At 51.2% G+C, this 20959-nt stretch overlaps 1 protein-coding gene across 2 annotated transcripts in view; it reads left to right on the top strand.

The window, feature by feature from the left end:
- PLXND1 (plexin D1) overlaps window positions 1-19587 on the top strand; it is a 60534-nt gene extending 40947 nt beyond the window's left edge. Inside the window, exons 19-36 of one of the 2 annotated variants that reach the window (XM_045493890.1) lie at window positions 25-174; window positions 1001-1115; window positions 8337-8444; window positions 8540-8652; window positions 9543-9605; window positions 10122-10252; window positions 10635-10833; window positions 11898-12044; window positions 12244-12400; window positions 13233-13336; window positions 13420-13483; window positions 14200-14234; window positions 14506-14610; window positions 15117-15280; window positions 16452-16599; window positions 17712-17852; window positions 18013-18087; window positions 18352-19587. In XM_045493890.1, the coding sequence (XP_045349846.1) occupies window positions 25-174; window positions 1001-1115; window positions 8337-8444; window positions 8540-8652; window positions 9543-9605; window positions 10122-10252; window positions 10635-10833; window positions 11898-12044; window positions 12244-12400; window positions 13233-13336; window positions 13420-13483; window positions 14200-14234; window positions 14506-14610; window positions 15117-15280; window positions 16452-16599; window positions 17712-17852; window positions 18013-18087; window positions 18352-18468 (2136 nt within the window). In that variant the 3' untranslated portion in view covers window positions 18469-19587. Of the gene's footprint in view, window positions 1-24; window positions 175-1000; window positions 1116-8336; window positions 8445-8539; window positions 8653-9500; window positions 9606-10121; window positions 10253-10634; window positions 10834-11897; window positions 12045-12243; window positions 12401-13232; window positions 13337-13419; window positions 13484-14199; window positions 14235-14505; window positions 14611-15116; window positions 15281-16451; window positions 16600-17711; window positions 17853-18012; window positions 18088-18351 lie in introns of both variants that reach the window. The other variant, XM_045493889.1, reaches the window with a different exon arrangement.
- The last annotated feature ends 1372 nt before the right edge of the window (window positions 19588-20959 follow it).

Genomic DNA, 20959 nt, shown 5'->3' with positions numbered 1-20959 from the left:
AGCACTCCCTCTCTGTTCCTTCAGAAGGAGCAGGACAGCCTAGGGCTCGAGAGCCACGAGTACCGGATCAAAATAGGCCAAGTGGCCTGTGACATCCAGATCGTCTCGGATAGAGTCATCCACTGCTCGGTCAACGAGTCCCTGGGCACGGCCGAGGGGCAATTGCCCATCACAGTGAGTGAACGGGGAACCCCAGGTGGAGGCAGACCTGGCCCCCAGCCCTGCCCCTCACCCAGCGTATCAGAGCTAAGTGTTGTCATGCTCAGTGGATGACGCCAAGTGGAGTTTTACATCCCCACTTGACAGATGAGGCCCAAGAACTTAGTCACCTGCTCCAGAGCGGTGATTGGCCCCAGATAGGCCTGATGGGGCTGGACTTTCAGAGGCCGTTAGAAGTCTCCCTTGTTCCACTTGATGCTCCACATCAAGTTTGGGCTGCCAGTCACGTGCAGAGTCACGGAGGGGAGGGATACAGGAGGAGTGCCGAGAGGGGCCAGAAATGAGACCTTTTCTATGCTGTACCTGCTTGCATGCCTCCTGGGACGGGAAACCCCTTCCCTCTCAAGGCAGCACATGCCGCCCAGGACGGGTCTGACTGCCAAAGCTCCCTTTCACCAGCACCCCAGTCCCAGTTATGCCCTCTGAATCCTCAGCCTTTGCCTGTTTCCCTGGTCATCAGACAGTCCTCCAGATACTTGGGGACAGCAGCCAGGCCCTGTGAACTGCCCTGCCTTCGGCTCCTCCACTGCCCCTCCCAGGCCATCGTAATAAACACAGCCCATATTGAGTCTCCCCTCTCTTCCAGGGCTAGCCAAGCATCATCTCCTTTAGCCCTCACAGCATCCCCAGGAGGTGGGCCTGGTTATCTCTGTGTTTATAGATGTGGCCTCTGAGGTTCAAAGAGGTTAGGTGACTTGCCCAGGACCCCACAGCTAGTGAGGAGAGGAGCCAAAGCACAAGTCTGGGGAAGCTACAGCTCCCTCCTCCTGCCTCTGCCCAGATCCAGGTAGGGAACTTCAACCAGACCATTGCCACACTGCAGCTGGGGGGCAGTGAGACCGCCATCATTGTGTCCATCGTCATCTGCAGTGTCCTGCTGCTGCTCTCTGTGGTTGGTAAGGAGACTTATTCTTGTGACACCTTGGAGGGCACACCTGCCCCCACCTTGTCCCAGCCCCTCAGAAGACTGGCAGATAGGAGAAGAGGAGTGATGGGCTGGGGACACAGCTGAAACAAAAGCTTGGTGGTGGGTTACTCACTGAGAGATGTGCCCTGGCTGCGGCACAGGTGGGTGGAGGATGATAGATGCTGGGGGATGCGCTGGGTCCAGGCTGTGGGCCCTGACTGCCTGGCAGAGGAACTTGGAACCTTGTCCCGGAACCAGTAAGGGGCTACTGGAGGAGCTTAAAAGGGAAGCTTAACCTACACATTTGGTAGGCTATCCCACTATGAAACTGATGGTTGTAGGGGCGCCTGGGTGGCACAGTCGGTTAAGCGTCCGACTTCAGCCAGGTCACGATCTCGCAGTCCGTGAGTTCGAGCCCCGCGTCGGGCTCTGGGCTGATGGCTCAGAGCCTGGAGCCTGTTTCCGATTCTGTGTCTCCCTCTCTCTCTGCCCCTCCCCCGTTCATGCTCTGTCTCTCTCTGTCCCCAAAAAAATAAATAAACGTTGAAAAAAAAATTAAAAAAAAAAAAACACTGATGGTTGTAAAGGTGATACAGTTGATCCTTGAACAACACAGAGCTGGGGGCGCTGACCCCCCCCCAGTCCGAAATCTATGTATACCTTTTGACTCCCTCCAAAACTTAACTACTAATAGCCTCCTGTTTCTGGAAGCCTTACCAATAACATAAACAATCAACACACATTTTGTATTTATATGTATTATATACTACAGTCTTACCATAAAGTAAACTAGAAAAAAGGAAATGTTATTAAGAAAATCATAAGGGGGCGCCTGGGTGGCGCAGTCGGTTAAGCGTCCGACTTCAGCCAGGTCACGATCTCGCGGTCCGTGAGTTCGAGCCCCGCGTCAGGCTCTGGGCTGATGGCTCAGAGCCTGGAGCCTGTTTCCGATTCTGTGTCTCCCTCTCTCTCTGCCCCTCCCCCGTTCATGCTCTGTCTCTCTCTGTCCCAAAAATAAATAAACGTTGAAAAAAAAAATCATAAGGATGAAAAAAATACATTTTCAGTACTCACTGTATTTATTTTTAAAAATCTGCAGGTAAGTGGGCCTGTGCAGTTCAAACCCAGCTGTCCAAGGGTCATCTGTGTGTGTGTATATTTCCCCCTTCCCCACCCCAGTAAGGGATTATAATATAATACTACTGTGTCACCTTTTAAATGTTTCATAATTCACAAGTTAACACCTGGTCATCGTAGAAAGAATCGAAAATGGTAAAAAGCAGAAAGAGAAGAAATCGCCCATTATTCTCTCACCCAAAGAAAGCCACTGTTCACCCCTATTTTTTTTTTACCTCCTCTATTTCCGACTTGGGCCGGTTCACCCCTCCTTAGGCAACCTGGTGGTCCCCCGCTCCCGGGAGGTCACCATACTGATGCCGAACTTAGTGCGGACATCTGGCCGGCATAGCACATTACAGCCCAGAATTCCTGGGCTCAAGCAATCCTCCTGCCTCAGCTTCCCAAGTAGCTGGGACTACATGCATGTGCCACCGCACCTGGCAAGGATCCTGAGCCTGGGAGACCCCTGTTTTATTTTAACTGACATATAATTTTATGTTAGTTTCAGGTGCACAACACAGTGATTCAGTATTTTGATGTAGTTGCCTTGTCACTATACAAAGTTCTTATAATGTTATTGACTATAGTCCCTATGTTGTACATTACATCCCCAAGACATGTGTTTTATAAGTGGAAGTTTGAACCTTTTCATCCCCTTTACCTATGTCACCTATTCCTGCACATCCCTCCCCTCCAGCAACCACCAGATTGTTTTCTGTATCTATGAGTGTTTCTGTTTTGTTTGTTTTGTTTTTTTAGATTCCACATATAGGTGAAATCACAGAACATTTGTCTTTCTCTGACTTATTTCTTGGTGTAATATCCTCTAGATCCATCCATGTTGTCACAAATGGCAAGATTTCATTCTTTTTTAGGGCTGAGTAATATTTTATGTATGTATACCATTACTTCTTTATCCACACATTTATCCAGGGACACTCAGCTTGCTTACACGTCTTGGCTATTGTAAATAATGCTGCAGTGAACATAGGGATGCGTGTATCTTTTTGAGTTAGTATATTTGTTTTCTTCAGCAGATGAATAACCCAGAAGTGGAATTGCTGGCTCCTAGGACAGTTTTATTTTTATCTTTGAGGAACCTCCATACTGTTTTCCATAGTGGCCGCATCAATTTATGTTCCTCCCAACAGTTTACCAGGGCTTCCTTTTCTCCACATTTTTGCCAACACGTGTTATTTCTTGTCATTTTGATCCGAGCCATTCTGACAGGTGTGAGGTGCTAGCTCATTGTGGTTTTGATTTGTATTTCCCTGACGATGAGTGATGTCGAGCATCTTTACATGTGTCTGTCGGCCATCTGTGTCGTCTTTGGAAAAATGTCTCCTCAGGTCCTCTGCCCATTTGTTAATCAGGTTGTTTGGTTTTTGTTATTCAGTTGTATGGGTCTTTATATATTTTGGATATCAACATTTTATCGGATGTATCATTTGCAAGTATCCTCTTCCATTTAATAGGTTGCCTTTTTATTTTGTGGATGGTTTCCTTCACTGTCCAAAAGCTTTTGAGTTTGATGTCATCCTATTTGTTTATTTTTGCTTTTGTTGTCCTCACCTGAGGAGACATAGCCAAAAAAAATATTGCTAAGACTGCTGTCCAAGAGCTTGCTGCTTATATTTTCTTTTAGAAGTTTTATGGTTTCAAGCCTCACGTTTAAGTCTTTAATTCACTTTGACTTTATTTTTGTATATGGTGTAAGAAAGTGGTCTGGTTTCATTCTTTTTGCATGTGGCTGCCCAGATTTCCCAACACCATTTATTGAAGAGACTGTCTTTTCCCTCTTGTATATTCTTGCCTCCTTTGTTGAAGAATAATTGGCCATGCAAGGATGAGTTTACTTGTGGATTCTCTTCTAGTCCATTGATCTATACGCCTGGTTTTGTGCCAGTACCGTACTGTTTTGGTTACAATAGCTTTGTGGTATAGTTTGAAATATGGGAGCATGATCCTTCCCGCTTTGTTCTTCTTTCTCAAGATTGCTTTGACTATTTGGGGTCTTTTGTGGTTTCCTGAAAATTTTAGGATACTTTATTCTAGTTCTGTGAAATATAACATAGGTATTTTGATAGGAATTGCATTGAATCTGTAGATTGCTTTGGGTAGTATGGGCATTTTAACAATACTTCTTCCAAGGTATGAGCGTGGTATATCTTTCTTTTTTGTGTGTGTCATCTTCAGTTTTTCTCATCAATGTCTCATAGTTTTCAGAGTACAGATTTCTTACCCCCTTGGTTAAATTTATTCCTAGGCATTTTATTCTTTTTGGTGCAGTTGTAAATGGTATTGTTTTCTTATTTCTTTTTCTGAATTGTTCTTTATTAGTATATAGAAACACAGTAGATTTCTGTATGTTAATTTTGTATCCTGTGACTTAACTGAATCCGTTTAATAGTTGTAATAGTTTTTTGGTGGCATCTTTAGGGCTTTCTACATATGTTATATCATCTGCAAACTGTGGCAGTTTTACTTCTTCCTTTCAAATGTGGACGCCTTTTATTTCTTTTTCTTGCCTAATTGCTGTGGCTAGGACTTCTAAGTGCTATGTTGAATAAGATTGATGAGAATGGGCATCCTTCCTGATCTTAGAGGAAATGCTTTCAGCTTTTCACCATTGAGTTTGATATTAGCTGTGGGTTTGTCCTATATGGCCTTTATTATGTTGAGGTACATTCCCACTATACCCACTTTGTTGAGAGTTTTTATCATAAGTAGATGTTGAATTTTGTGAAAGGCTCTTTCTGCATCCATTGCGATGATCATATGATTTCTAGCTTCATTTTTACGTTAATTTGGTGTATCATGTTGTATGATTTGTGGGTGTTGAACCATCCTTGTGTTCCTGGAATGAATCCTACTTAGTCATGGTATGTGATTCTTTTTTTTTAAGTTTGTTTGTTTGTTTGTTTGTTTATTTATTTATTTATTTATTTTGAAAGAGAGAGAGAGCATGAATGGGAGAAGGGCAGAGAGAGAGGGAGAGGAATTCCAAGCAGAGTCCATGTTGTCAGTGCAGAGCCTGATGCAGGCCTTGATCCCTTGTACTGTGAGATCATGACCTGAACCAAAAATCAAGAGTCAGACACTTAACTGACTGAGCCACTCAAGCACCTCGATGGTGTACAATTTTTTAAATGTATTGTTGAATTTGGTTTGCTAATATTTTTTGCACCTTTGTTCATCAGTGATATTGGCCTGTAATTTTCTTTTTTTGTAGTCTCTATCTGGTTTTGACTTTATAAAATGAGTCTGGAAGTATTCCTTTCTCTTCAATTATTTGGAATAATATCAGGAGGATTGGTATTAACTCTTCTTTAAATGTTTGATAGAATTCACCTGTAAAGCCATTTGGATCTGGACTTTTGTGTTTTGGGGAGTTTTTAAATTACTGATTTAATTTCATTACTAGTAATCAGTATATTCAGATTTTCTATTAATTATTCAGTCTTAAAAGATTGTATATTTCTAGAAATTTATCCATTTTTTCTCGGTTGTCTAATTTGTTGGTGTGTAACGTACAGTGTTATCTTTTATATTTCTGTGGTATCAGTTGCAATTTCTGTTTTCATTTCTGATTTAATTTAGTCCTTTTTTTTTTTCTGGATGAGTCTGGCTAAAGGTTTGTCAATTTTGTTTCTTATCAAAGAACCAGCTCTCGGTTTCATTGGTCTGTTCTATTGTTTTTCAGTCTATTTCATTTATTTCTCCTCTGATCTTTATTTCCTTCCTTCTACTAACTTTGGGCTTTGTTCTTTTTCTAGTTCCTTTAAAGTTAGGTCATTCGAGACTTCTCATTTCCTGAAGGAGGCCTGTATCACTAGCGAACTTCCCTCTTAGAATGGCTTTTTCTGCAACCCAAAGATTTTGGACTGCCATGCTTCTGTTTTCATTTGCCTCCATGTATTTTTTTTTTTTTTACTTCCTCTTTGGTTTCTTCATTTATTCATTGGCTATTCAGTAACATGTTGCTTAGTCTCTATATGTTTGTGCCTTTTCCCATTTTCTACTTGTAATTAATTTCTAGTTTCATGCTGTTGTGGTCAGAAGAGATGTTGGATATTACTTCAGTTTTCTTGAATTTATTGAGACTTGTTTTGTAGCCTAATATGTGACCCATCCTAGAGAATGTTCCATGTGCACTTGAAAAGACTATGTATTTTGCGGTTTTTGAGATTTTATTTAAATTTTTTTAATGTTTACTTATTTTTGAGAGAGAGAGAGAGAGAGAGAGAGAGAGAGAGAGCGCGTGAGTAGGGGAGTGGCAGAGTGAGAGGGAGACACAGAACTTGAAGCAGGCTCCAGACTCTGCGCTGTCAGCACAGAGCCTGATGCAGGGCTTAAAAGCATGGACTATGAGATCATCTGATTCGAAGTCAGATGCTTAACAAACTGAGCCACCCAGGCGCCCTGAGATTTTATTTTATTTTGAGAGGGAGAAAGTGCATGTGAGCAGGGGCAGGGCAGAGGGAGAGGGAGAGAAAGACTCTTAAGCAGGCTTCAGGCCCCATGCAGAGCCCGATATGGGGCTCTATCTCACGACCATGAGATCATGACCTGAACCAAAATCAAGAATCAGATGCTCAACAGACTGAGCCACCCAGACTGAGCAAGGTGTCACTTGCTGTTTTTGGATGGAGTGTTCTGTATATATCTGTTAAGTTCAGCTGGTCCGGTGCGTCATTTAAGGATGATGTTTCCTTATTGATGTTCTGTCTGTGTTGTCTATCCATTGATGTAGGTGGGGTGTTAAAGTCCCCGACTATTATTATGTTGTTGTCTGCTTCTCCATTTAGGTTGTTAATATTGCCTTGTATATTTAGGTGCTTCCATGTTGGGTGCAGAAATATTTACAAATGTTATATTCTCTTGTTGGATTGACTCTGTTTTAAAATCTATTGTGTCTGATGGAAGTATTGCTACCTTAGCTTTTTTTATGTTTCCATTTGCATGGAATATTCTTTTCACTTTTAGCCTGTGTCCCCACACTTCTGAAATGAGTCTCTCATGGGCAGCAGATAGATGCATCTTGTTTTTGTGTTGGTTTGTATCCATTCATCCATGTCTTTTCATTGGAGAATTCAGTCCATTTATATTTAAAGTAATTATCGATAGGTACATACTTATTGCCATTTCATTATTTTCTGGCTATTTTTGTAGTTTTTCTCTGTTCCTTACTTCTTTTGCCCTCTTTCCTTGTGGTCTGACAGCTTTCTTTAGTGGTGTGCTTAGATTTTTTTCTTTTGTGTATTTTATATAAGTTTTTTCTTTGTGGTAACTGCAAGGTTCACATATAACATCTTAGGTTTATAACAGTTTCTTTAAAAAAATTTTTTTGATGTTTATTTTGGAAAGAGAGAGAGACAGAGCATGGGCAGGGGAGGGGAAGGGCAGAGGGAGAGGGAGGCACAGAATCCGAAGCAGGCCCCAGGCTCTGAGCTGTCAGCACAGAGCCCGACACGGGGTTCAAACTCACGAACAGCGAGATCATGACCTGAACTGAAATCGCACACTTAACCAACTGAGCCACCCAGTCACCCCTATAATAACAGTCTCTTTTAAGTTGATATTAAGTCAATTTTGAGCACATTCCAGAGCTTTATCTTTTTACTCTCCCCCATTTTATATTTTTGATGACACACTTTACATCTGTTTGTTTTATGTATCTCTTAGCTAATTATCGTATTTTAATTAATTTTACTACTTTTGTCTTACTCTTCATACTTGTTTTCTAAGTGTTTGACCCACTACCTTTATTTTATAATGTTTACCACTAGTTTAAACACACACACACACACACACACACACACACACACACACCGCTTCTTTTTATAAGAATGGGACATCAGAGTTATTTTCCAGGGCGTTCCCCAACCCTTTACCCTGTAGGAGTTTTCAGCCCACCAGGGAGGGGAGGACTGTAGGCCGGGGCAACCGTCCACCTTCCCACACCCTGCCCAGAGGAGCAGGAAGCCAGCAGGACCTCTCACTCCAGGCCCAGGCCCAGCACACTGCCATGTGCCGACAACTGTTTTCCAAAGGGCTTTCCAGGCCTGACCTGCCTCTCTACTGCCTGCAGCCCTGTTTGTCTTCTGTACCAAGAGCCGCCGTGCAGAGCGCTACTGGCAGAAGACTCTGCTGCAGATGGAGGAGATGGAATCTCAGATCCGAGAGGAAATCCGAAAAGGTAGTGGGTGGGGAGCATGCGGGACTGTGGACCTTGGCTTTCCCATCTGGGGAATGGGTTCAGGATCTACTCACAGCTCCCTGCGTATCCACCAGGGTTTGCCGAGCTGCAGACAGACATGACTGATCTGACCAAGGAGCTGAACCGCAGCCAGGGCATCCCTTTCCTGGAGTATAAGCACTTTGTGACCCGCACCTTCTTCCCTAAGGTCAGCCGGCACCCTTGCCAGTCACCTCAGGGGTTCCTTGATCTCTTTCTGAGCCATGCCAACCTAGAGGGCACTTTTAAGCAGATGGGAAAACTTGGTGCTACGTGGACCCCTTGAGCAATGCGTAACCTGCATGCACATTTATGGCAGCCCTGGCTATCTGCCCTCGCCTGCCAAGGGAGGGGTCCCAGTTTCTCCTCTCACTCTTCTTCTCTATTCATTTGATGTTTAACTGTCCGTATGGAAGCCGGCTCTTAGCCCCACTCTCCTGGCGGGTAGGGCCTGCCTCTCCCTTCACTAAGGGGGCTCTCCTAGCCCCCAGTGCCCGCCCCCCCAGCCTCTCTCAGCCCTGGTGGGCCCCTTCCCAGTCAGGCTTTTGGTCTCCAGGTCCCCTCCTCCTGCCCACGGGACTCTACCTCAAGCCTCCCACCCCTCTTTGCGTTCCAGGGGCTGCTGCCCTGTCTCTCCCTTCCCGGGCCCAGCAAGAGCATATGTGCTGGTGTCCACTACCCTGCTTCTTGCCCTTCTGCACTGTTTACCCTGCGGCAGCCCAAACAAGGCCACGCTGTAGTTCCCGCTGGCCTCTCTGTGCTTTCTCCCGTTCCCCACTGAGCTGCTTTTGCTTCCTCTTAAGCCTTGTGCATTGCCACACCTCGTGTCGTGAGGTTCCACCCTTTCCTTTCCCCCATGAAGCCCCTTGGGTCTCTGGACCCTTAAGGCCCTGCGCATGGCCTACTGCCTCTTCTTCCTTGACAAGGCATCCCTTTGCATTTGTTGAGCGGCCCTTGTGTGCTGGTGAGGGGAGACGCAGCCCTGCTGAGATGCTGGGGGGTGGTCTGCCCCTACAGTGTTCCTCTCTCTATGAAGAACGTTATGTGCTGCCCTCCCAGACCCTCAACTCCCAGGGCAGTGCCCCGGTGCAGGAGACCCACCCATTGCTGGGAGAATGGAAGGTGAGTACCCCATGCAGGTGCATGACTTAGAGCCAACCCACCCCTCTTTGGGCCCCGCTTTCCTGTTCATCTGATCCACGGGTCCGAATCACCAGGAGTTGGGAGGAAGGAGTCAGTTATTGTAAGATAATGAGCCCTCCATCCCAGGAGGCATTCAAGTGTCCATTCAGGGTGTGGTAAGTGCTGACCCTAAGCCAGGTAGTGAGGAGAGAGGATTGGGCCCTTCTGGATATCCCACTCCATCTGCTGCTTAGAGAATGGAAAATGAGAGGTTCTCACGTAGAAGGAATCTGGGTTACCTCCAGGCACCTTTGATCTGTGAGCCCCATTTTTCAGCTCAATTGAGCCGTTATTCCCAGTCATGGGGAGTTAAGAGACCTCTACCATGAAAAGGTGGTGAGCTCCCCATCCCAGGAGGCATTCAAGGAGACATTCAGGGCATTATAAGTGCTGACTCCTAGGCCTGGTAGAGGCACCAAACCCCTGTGGACTTCCCAGCACCAATTGCTTCCGCAGATCCCGGAAAGCTGCCGGCCCAACATGGAAGAGGGGATCAGCCTGTTCTCCTCATTGCTCAACAATAAGCACTTCCTCATTGTTTTCGTGCATGCGCTGGAGCAACAGAAAGACTTTGCAGTGCGTGACAGGTCAGGCTGCAAGGCTCTGGGAGAGGGACAGGGGCCTCTCAGAGGCCACACAGCCCGTCCTGGGTTGGCTGGGGCAGTTTGCAAATCACCTTGCCCGCTAGGCAACGGGCATCTACCCAGCACCAGGCCCTTTCCTGACTTTTCTGGGCCTGGATGCCCAAGGTCTAGGCTCGTGGGCACAGCGGTTACTGTGGATGCTAGAGAAAGTGGCCCTTTCTCCAGGTGGGTTTGAGCTGTGCCCACCCATCTGCCAGGCACCACCCACACAGGCATACTTGGGCTCGCCAGGCCCACGAGGCAACACCGGCACCCCCTCCTCCCACTCCTCAGATCCCAGGGCCTCTGGCTGCAGCCAGTGCTGATGCCCCACACCCACCCGCAGGTGCAGCCTGGCCTCCCTGCTGACCATCGCGCTCCACGGCAAGCTCGAGTACTACACGGGCATCATGAAGGAGCTGCTGGTGGACCTCATCGACGCCTCGGCTGCCAAGAACCCTAAGCTCATGTTGCGGCGCACAGAGTCTGTGGTTGAGAAGATGCTCACCAACTGGATGTCCATCTGCATGTACAGCTGTCTGCGGGTGAGGGGGGCGGAGCTGCACCACCAGGGCAGCGGGGACCACCATCTCCCAAGCCCATGTCACGTCAACTCTGTCATCTTTGTGCAGATGAGGAAAGAGGGGCTCAGGGAGCAAGGAGAGTCCTAGAGGGTCCATTATACAGACAGGGGAACTGAGGCTCAGGGAAGGCCTGGCCTGGCTTCCTGTTGGGGCTCGGAGCAAGCTCAGGGCAGAACAGAGACTGTCACCGGGCTTTGTTCTGAAAGATTGTTGTCTTGGTCATCAAACCCTCCCTTGCGTGCCTTTGGGCCACAGCTCTGAGTTCACATGATAAATCAGGCCCAGTCCCAGCCCTTAAGACTCCCCCAGGCTTAGAGCAGACAGGTGTGGAAATGGCAATTAAAATACAGAGCGATAAATGCCACACAGTGGCACTCCACCACCGATGCCTTGGACCCGGTTAGAGGGCTCAAGGTAGCTTCCTGGAAGAGGCAACCCTAAGCTCGGGTCTGAGGGCTTAGCGGGAGGGTTGGGGTATGAGGCCCAGCCTGGCCCAAGACTCTCTCTACTCACCAGCTTGTGATTTGACACCACATTCCGTGTTCTAGTTCTCCCTAAACTCACCCTGGGTGGCTTAGCAGAGTCACGGGCCTGGGAGCCAGCTGATCTGGGGGCTCGAGTCTAGCTCTGCTACCTCCCCACTGGGTGACCCTGGGAAGGTTGATTGTCCTCTCTGAGCCTCAGCAGCGAGGGGGATATCCCATGCCTGGAAGAGTTGCTGGGATGACCAAATGAATGTGCCTGCCCCCAGACAGTGGTTTTCCACCTTAGAATCCATGGAGACACAGGGGGCGGGAGGGGGTGTAGTGGACAGGAGGCAGGGAGATGTGGGAGAATGACACCAGGATCCAAAAGGAGGATGTTACACAGTGTGGAGGTGTTAGCGGAAGGGGTGGTGAAGGCATTCAAGGTGGGGGCCACAGCATGGCCAAAGGCTTGGGACCTGGAACATGGAGGGTGGGCAGGGAGGCAGTGCGGGCTGGGCTGGGCAGGCTGGGCCTCTGACAGCCCTGTGCACACCCCAGGAAACAGTTGGGGAGCCATTCTTCCTGCTCCTGTGTGCCATCAAGCAGCAGATCAACAAGGGCTCCATTGATGCCATCACAGGCAAGGCCCGCTACACACTCAACGAGGAGTGGCTGCTGCGGGAGAACATTGAGGCCAAGCCCCGGGTGAGTTGGGCGGGACCAGGGCAGCTAGCTTGGCAGCAAGGTGGGAACCATCTCCCAGGCTGACTGGGAGGGGAACCTGCATGCCCGGAGCATCCTGACCTTAATCGTGACCCAGCCGCCCTGGGCAGGCTCTTGCCTTGCCTGGGCCCTGGGTAGCGATGGAAGGGACTTGCTGACTGTCTTCTCTTGTCTCATGCAGAACCTGAACGTGTCCTTCCAGGGCTGTGGCATGGACTCGCTGAGTGTGCGGGCCATGGACACAGACACGCTGACACAGGTCAAAGAGAAGATTCTGGAAGCCTTCTGCAAGAATGTGCCCTACTCTCAGTGGCCACGCGCGGAGGACGTTGACCTCGGTGGGCAGGGGCCGGGTGGCGGGCCTTAGCCTTTGGGCTGCTCCAGTGGGAGCTGTCCCTTGCCTTGGTTGTATACTCCTTTCAGTTGGTGAATGTACATTAACTGAGGCACCGGGGACATGGAGATGGATGATCAGACAAGATGCCCATCACCAGGGAGCTCCTATTCTGGCAGGGAGACGGGTACTGCAGTGTGAGCAAGCTGCAAACAACAGCAAAAAGTATTCAGGAAAGGCTTCCTCAAGGAGGGGGAGTTGGAGTGGGTTTTGAAGGATGCATAGGAGTTCTAGTTAGATCAAAAAGCTGAGAACATTCGTTCTATGACCACAGGCTTTTCATAGCACCTGGTGTGTCCAGGCCCTGTTGCAAGCACCAGGTTCTGATGATAAATAGGTGCTAGGTGCAGTGACTGTTCACAGCAGGTTGCTCGCCAGGGCTGATAGGCCGGGGCCAGGATAGGGTAGGTGATGAGGTTGGGCAGGCACTCAGTCACCCAGATCCTGGAAGGGCAGAGTCTGTATCTAAGGACAGTGGGGTCATGGAAGGTATGTGATCCCTTTCACACGTGGTACCTTTTATTTCATTGGCATTAATAAAGTAACAATGTCAAAAATGAGGACATTTCTAAACCTGCTCTGTGCCCACCATACCCTCTCCTCTGGATCTTTTTCCTCCTCCCCATTCTACAGATGGAAAAATAGAGGCTCAGAGAGAGGCATGGCTTGCCCTGGGTTCCACAGAGAGAGCAAGAGACCTCTCCCTGGGGGGCCCAGGCTGGTGCTGCGCCCTCCAGCCAGCTCCCTGCCCCTGACACCCTGCTCCCTGCCCCCAGAGTGGTTCGCCTCGAGCACACAGAGCTATATCCTCCGGGACCTGGATGACACGTCTGTGGTGGAAGATGGCCGCAAGAAGCTCAACACACTGGCCCACTACAAGGTGAGGGCCCCGGCCCCACCCATCCCCCACTTCCACCCTCCCTAACTTCTGACCTCTGACCTCGGCCTCTCCCCTCCTGTCAGATCCCCGAAGGTGCCTCCCTGGCCATGAGCCTCACAGACAAGAAGGACAACACACTGGGCCGAGGTAGCACTGGTGGACATGGGGAGGGTGTCTAGGCCAGGCCTGGGCTCTTTCTGAGCAGTCATCATAGGGAACCTGAGGCTTTAAGAGGCAGGACTGGGCCGGACTATTGTCTCCTTGGTTGGGGCAAGGGCCAGGCCAGCCCCTCTGCCCCAGTACTGCTTGGGCAGGGCCTGTAGCCAGGCCTCCTCAGGATAGTATCCTGCGGGCAGCCAGAGAGAGGCCCCAAAAGGGCGGGATGTGGTTTCAAGAGGTCTGGGCAGCTGCCAGGCTGGAGGGGGAGCTGGTCTGTGCATCTGGGCTTCAGGCTGTGTCCCTGCCTCAATTCCACCCCCCATCCACACCGTCAGGCTCCCCAGGCCCAGCTGCCCAGCTGCCAGGCATGGGGTCCTCGGCTCCCGCCATCTCAGGGTCCCCTCCTGAGGTCAGGAGCAGGACCTTGGGCCTGTCCCCACAACTTAGGAGGTCTGGGTTGGGCAGTGGAGGGGGTGAGGGCAGCCAGCCTTTTCCCCTCTGAGGGTCTTTCCCCTGTCCATCTGTTGACTCTCTCTCTGTCCCTCTGTTTCTCCTTTCTCATATGTGTCTGTTTCTCACTGCCTCTATCTCATTCTCGGTGTCTCTCTGGATCTCTCTCTCTGCCTCTCTCCATCTTAATGTCTCCATTTCTGTTTGTCTCCCCTCCTCTCTCTTGTTTATTTATTGTGTTTTCCATCTCACAGTGAAAGACTTGGACACGGAGAAGTATTTCCATCTGGTAAGTGCCCGGCCTCTGGCCCTGGGGGCGCCCGCCCTCACCGGGTGTGGACTTGGCTTCCTGCCACCCTAGGCCTCTGGGGAAAACATTCCCAGCCCTGGGAAAGGCTGGGGACTAGGGAGCAGGGGGTAGGTCCCAGAATCACCCTCATCCCTTGGGCACCACAAAGCGCATGTGGAACCAGGTACCTGTGGGTTGTGGGATTAGACGGCCCACAGGATGGCCAAGGGTGGTACCAGGTGCTGGACTGGCCCCTTTCCCGGCCTCCTAGGTGTTGCCCACGGACGAGCTGGCAGAGCCCAAGAAGTCCCACCGGCAGAGCCACCGCAAGAAGGTGCTACCAGAGATCTACCTGACTCGCCTGCTGTCCACCAAGGTGGGCCTCACCTCTCCTCCCTGTCAACGGGCCAGCTATTTGCACATGCCTGGGTATGGTGGGGGGGGGTAGAGTTCTGTGGGGGCAGAAGGGCTCCCTGCACGAGAGGCTGAGGGCTTTGTGCTGCTCCTGGGGAGTGATTTGCTCACAGCCATGAAAGGTGCCTAACAGACAACTTCCGTATTAGCCAAAGTAACAGGGCAGCAGAGGCCCAGAGGGGTCAGTACTGCCCCCAAGGTCACATAGCTCAGGTGGCCTTACCCATTCCCCGCTTTGTGCTCCAGTATCTGGATTAGTCCTTTCAGTACCCCTGGGAGGAGAATTTCACTAACCTATTTCACAGACAAGAAAACCAAGGTCCAGAGAAGTTAGGTGACCAGCCTGATAGGATTATGGCTTTCCCATTCACCATCCCAAGCACTCCGAGCTCCCTGAAGCTAGGAGAGGTGCACACTCCCCTCCCCACATGGCCCTGGGCTGACCGTAGCCACCCCACTCCTCTGCAGGGCACACTGCAGAAGTTTCTGGATGACCTGTTCAAGGCCATCCTGAGCATCCGTGAAGACAAGCCGCCACTGGCCGTCAAGTACTTCTTTGACTTCCTGGAGGAGCAGGCTGAGAAGAGGGGGATCTCAGATCCTGACACTCTGCACATATGGAAGACCAACAGGTTGGTGGGCCAATGGTGTGTGGGCGGCGGGCAGGCAGGGAGGGATGTGCGGCTTCATTGTTTCAACGTGGGCAGCAATAGTGCAGCAGTTCAGACCCTGGTCTCTCAGTCCACCTGCCTGGATTCAGTTCCTCTTTTGCCGCTTCCTAGCTGTGTGACTTTGGATAAGTGACTTCACCTCTCTGTGCTTTAGTATTCCCAGCTGTAAAACCAGGGCAATAAAAGTGATCCACCTTAATTGTAAGAATTAACTAAAAGCAAGCATTGTATAAGTTTTGTCCTTACCATCATTTCTCTCTTCCACCCCTCTTGGGCGGGTACCCTCAGCTCCATTTGACAGATGAGAAGCACAAGGCTCACAGAGCAGTGCCCACCCAAGATCACACAGCCCTTGCAGTGGCAGAACCGGGCTCAAACCCACGAGATCTGACTCCTATACCCAGTTCATAGCCTTCCTTTAAGGCTTTCCAGGTCACAGAACCCCACAACTTGTTGAAAACTTCAGCCTGAACCTCAGTAAAAATGACGCGTAGAAGTTTCTGTGCAGCTGCAGGGGCTTCTCAGACCTCTGGGGGAGGGTCTTCCACTCCAAGCTGCTGAGTCAGTGGGTGGCCCTGGGGTGGGGGCACTACCAACCCTCTCTGGCCTCCTGAGACCAAGGCCAAAGATCCAGGCCCTGCCCTCCCTCAGCCCTCTCTGGCTGCTCAGTGGCCCCAGCTAATGGTGGACTTCCTGCTGCCGTGCAAGGGCTGGGAGGAGGAGCCATGTGCTGCCAGGCAGGGCGGGGTTGGGGGGGGGGGGCGCTTCTAATGAGAACCAGGACTTGGCTTGAGGCTCCCTTGTGAGAGCAGAAGGTTCTGTGGGGGGTTGGGAGCGGGTATGAAGGTAGCCTGGGCCTGCAGCCCCTGCCCCAGTGTCCTGCCTGCTGCATGCCAGAAACCCGGCTCTTGGCCCCTCAGCTGCTACAGCTGGCAGAGATGATCATCAACCCTATTTATGGATGAACAAACGGAGGTTCCATCTTGGGTCTAAGCCCCTCTGGCCTTGGGGGGGCAGGGAGTAAAGCCAGCCTGTCCTCTGGGCCTGGCTGCCTCCCTCCTTCGAACCCCTCAACGACCACTTCCTTTGCTGCCCCACCCCTCACCCCACCTCCATCACTCCCATCCCATAGCCTTCCTCTCCGGTTCTGGGTAAACATTCTGAAGAACCCCCAGTTTGTCTTCGACATTGACAAGACAGACCACATCGACGCCTGCCTCTCCGTCATCGCTCAGGCTTTCATTGATGCCTGCTCCATCTCCGACCTCCAGCTGGGCAAGGTCTGCTGCTCCTGGGGCGGGCAGCCCACTGTCAGAGTGGGAGGAGGGTGCCCAGGTGGGGTGCGTGGGCCTCAGATCTTCCTGGGAGAGGAACCCAAGGAGCTCATGGCTGGGGCGAAGAGTGGGTGGTGGGGACATGGGATGAGCAGGGATGTTCCAACAGAGGCAGGTGCCCAGAAACTGGCGCCTGTGGTCAGAAACCCTGCACCTGCCTCAGGTGTGCCCAGCACCACCTTCCAACATTTAGGCCATAGGGCCAGGCCCGGGGAAGCCAGTATCAATGTGGGAAACCTGCTTGGTCAGGTACAGTATCATGAAGGAATCAGCCAGGCTCCAAGTAGCAGTCCTGATGGTCAAGAGCCTCTGAGTGGGCACTGAGTGAAAGAGTGGGCAGAGGGGAACAGGTGACCAAGACCTCTGAGATGCACACGGGAGGGATATCCCCAAGAGCGCTGCAGGGGGAGGATCCGGCTGGTTTTAGAGAGTGGAGAGGAGGGAGAACTGCATTCTAGGCAGAGGGAACTACCTGGCCAGGGGCAGGGAGGCGGGGGACAATGCTGGCTGCTGTGAACATTAACGAGATGGTATAATTAGACTAGGCACTACAGGACGGCGGGTGCATGGCCCTACCTTCAGCCCATGACTTTCAGAGGCCATGAGAGAGAGAGAATGCCATCACTTCTCACATACGGTCTCCGTAGGCAGGATGCCCGTGACAAAGAACTGGGAGCGTACTTGGCACGTTTTGCTTTCAGGCGTTGGAAACATGCAGTGGGAAATATTCCACTGAGCCAGCAATCGGGCTTCCAACAATCTTAGCCACCAAGACCCATAACCCTAAGCGAGGATACAAACGAAACAGCCAGCGTGCGACAAAGAGTTGGCACAGAGCCTGTGCACTTTTCCCCCTAAAGGAAGTGGTTCCCCCTTCAGTCCCATAGAAAATAGGGCAGGGGTTCCATGCCAAAGGGCAGCACTGGGAGGGGGCAAAGAGCCCCTGGTCCAAAGTGATGGGGCCCTTTGTGTGGCCGACGGACGAGGGCTTTTCCAGAAACAGATCTGGTCTCCGCCCGCCGCCTTATCTGCCTGCCGCCCCACTCCTCTCTGCCCAGGATTCTCCGACCAACAAGCTCCTCTATGCCAAGGAGATTCCTGAGTACCGGAAGATCGTGCAGCGCTATTACAAGCAGATCCACGACATGACGCCGCTCAGCGAGCAGGAGATGAACGCGCACCTGGCCGAGGAGTCGCGGGTGCGGCGGGCTCCAGAGGGGCCCTGTGGGCTCGGGACCTGACCCCCAAGGAGGAGCTGCGGGAAGCTGGAGGCTTGTGTGGAAGTGTTGGGGCTGGGCCAGGGCCTGTTTTGAAGGGTGGGTTAACCACCTCTCCCCACTCCCACCTGCTTCCTTACAGAAATACCAGAACGAGTTCAACACCAACGTGGCCATGGCTGAGATCTACAAATATGCCAAGAGGTATCGCACACAGGTGAGTACGCCTGCGGGCCTGGGGTCATGGCCCCCCCCCCCCCCCCCGCCACCGGCTTTCCACCCTGCCCACCTGCACTCTGCTCAGGAAAACCCCAGGAAAGTTTCCTGCTCAAGTATTCACATCCCAGGACATTTGCGCTTTAGGTGTTGGTTGCCAGCAGTAGAAATCAGGCAGCGAGTAGATTGTTCCCCCACTGTGGTGGGAGCCTCTGGGGCCCAGGGCCTTGGGCTGTGACCCAGCTGCCCCCTGCTTCCCTGTCAGATCATGACTGCCTTGGAGGCGAACCCCACTGCCCGGAGGACCCAGCTGCAGCACAAGTTTGAGCAGGTGGTGGCTCTGATGGAGGACAACATCTATGAGTGCTACAGTGAGGCCTGAGCCTGTGGGAGACGGTGCTGGGGAGGGACACGCTGCCCTCGACTTCACTTTGATCCCCGTGCCTCTGACTGCGGCTGGGAAATGACTGAGCAGAGTCAGCTTCTGGGGAGGGGGGAATGGAAGGGCCCCTCTGAGCCTGGCAGAGGAACCCCCCAGCCCTGGCCCCTTGGGCACCTCTCTCTGGCCCCTCCCACCTGCCCCCAGACCCGATCTCTGGGCTGGGGACTTGAAAGCTGCAGCCAGTGCCTGGTAAGGCTCCTGCCGCCCACCCACCCCCAGCCCCTGCCCCCGCCAGCACAGCCTGGCCAGAGCCTCCCCACCCCCAGCTCTGCCACCACCACCACTGCTGCTGAAGCCCTGCCCTACATGGCCCAGCGCCCTCAAGCAGAGCCCCCCGGCCCAGAGGCCGCAGCCGGAAACACTACCTCATCCAATGTGGCAGAGGGGAGGCCTCCTTGCACCAGCCCTGGATCGGTTTCTGCGTCGGCCACCACAATGTTGTCTCCATCTGCTGTCACCCAGAGAGGACTCTGGTGGCACACGGTTTCAAGCGGTGTCAGATTGTGGTTGCTTGAGCTGCTGCTGGTGGAGTGGGCAGTGCCCACGGCCCGTGGGCAGGCTCCGTGGGCTTTCCCACAAGCTGGGGCGGGCAGAGGACAAGGGGACAGGTGCTGAAGGGAGGGGAGGGGGCTAAGTTGCACCAAGGCTGTAGCTGGGCTACTTGATCTTGCTGGAAGTGTTTCTAAAGATAGCACCACTTTTTTTTTTTTTTTTTTTTAAAGCTTTTATATATTAAAAAACTTCTCACGCGCCAACTGTGAATAGCTGCCGCTTGTGCAGAGGACCCGGGGAGGGGTCCCTAGGGGCTCCCAACATAACACTGGAAATGACTGTTCCAGAGGACAGGCAGACCTGGCAGAGACCCCCCCACTAAAGGCCTGAAAAAAAATCACCCATTCTGTTCCTGTCAGAAGCAACCCTCCGTGGCTGACCCGGCTCCCCCTGCAGCAGACCCAGCCAGCACTGGGACTGGCTCTGAGCCCGTGGGGGCTGGGCTGGAGGGGGTGGCTGGGAAGCTCTGGAACCTTCTTTATAATAAAAGCCTGATGGGAAAACCTGCGTGGGCTCCAGCCTTTATCCTGAGATGGCCAAGGAGGGAAAGGTGAGCTTGTAGTAGAAAGGAGAGGGCAGCCAGGTTTAGAGCCCTGCCTCTGCCATCCTCGTTCACAAGCTTGGGCAGATACCTTAGTTCTGGGAAGGCAATGGCAGGATTCAGTGGGACAATGTCTGCTTGCTCTGGGCCTGACCCATAGCCGACCTTCCTGAGCTTGGAGGGCATCCATGGGACCTCCAGGAAGATGTCATAGCTGCCACGTGGGTCCTGCTCCTACTTACCTTTAGAACAGGCCTGTGAGGAACAGAATATTATGCCCATTTTACAGATGTAGAAACTCTCAATGCAGTGGAGGAATTCCGCCCCCCACCCCCGCAGGTCATATAGCCAGGGAGCAGCAAAGTGGGGACACAAACCAGGTTGCACGGCCTCCCTATTCTTCTCATTTGTGCTTCCTCCAGGCGGTCTCCACAGTGGACCCCAAATGGGTGGGGAGGTCAAGGTGACTGTCCTAGGAAGACAGCTGATGTTTACACATGCCCCTTGCATATCTCATCAATCTTGAAAACCCCATTTTTTCACGTGAGGAAATACGCAGTTTCCCCAAGGCCGGTGTAACCCTGGACTGTTTCCAGTGGGGCAATCTGTTCCTCACAGCAGTTAACCTTCCTCAGGGTCAGCACTGCCACAGAACCCCCGGCCCACCCTGCTGGCTCGGGGCCGACACTGGGGCGGGGGGGTGGTCAACTCCATCCCCTGGGAAAAGGTCATTAGCAAACTGGCTCCCAAGTAGAAGCTACTCAAGTTCATTATTTTTCTGTCATAATGGGGAAAAACCAAGCATACATTTTTCAAGAATAAGAACTAGGACAGAAAAATTCATACAATTGAAACAAAATCCCACAAATACCAGTTCTAGAATTAATGAGAACAGAGAAGTGAGAAAAGAAAAATAAACAATTTTTAGCTTTAAAAATAGCCTTTTCCTGTACTGGCTTCGGGGTGGGGACAGATTCTTTATCTTTTCAAATTTTCTATTCTGAGCACTGATTCCTTTTTATTAAGCAGATTTTCTAATTTAAGTTATTGACACATTTGATAGGGATTTTTTTTTTTTTTTTTTTGGTGTGATTTGTGAACACAGGTTTCCTGCAGAAATGTCAGGAAGTACAAAAAGCACTTAGAAAATAAAGCTATGCGAACCCACCCGAGGTCAATGTCTCAGAGAATGTTGGTCCAGATTGTGTGCCTGCCTGGGTTGGGGGCTGAATAAAATTCGGGACCAGGGTGTACACACCATTTTGTAACCTGCCTTTCCCCCATGCAACAATATGTCAGTAACATCTTTCCGTGTCATTAAATATTCTGCAGCCTGTT

This window comes from Leopardus geoffroyi, chromosome A2, assembly GCF_018350155.1.
Source record: "Leopardus geoffroyi isolate Oge1 chromosome A2, O.geoffroyi_Oge1_pat1.0, whole genome shotgun sequence".
Classification (NCBI taxonomy): Eukaryota; Metazoa; Chordata; class Mammalia; order Carnivora; family Felidae; genus Leopardus; species Leopardus geoffroyi.
Note: the sequence above shows the minus strand (reverse complement) of the source record. Positions and strands in the feature narration are given on the sequence as shown.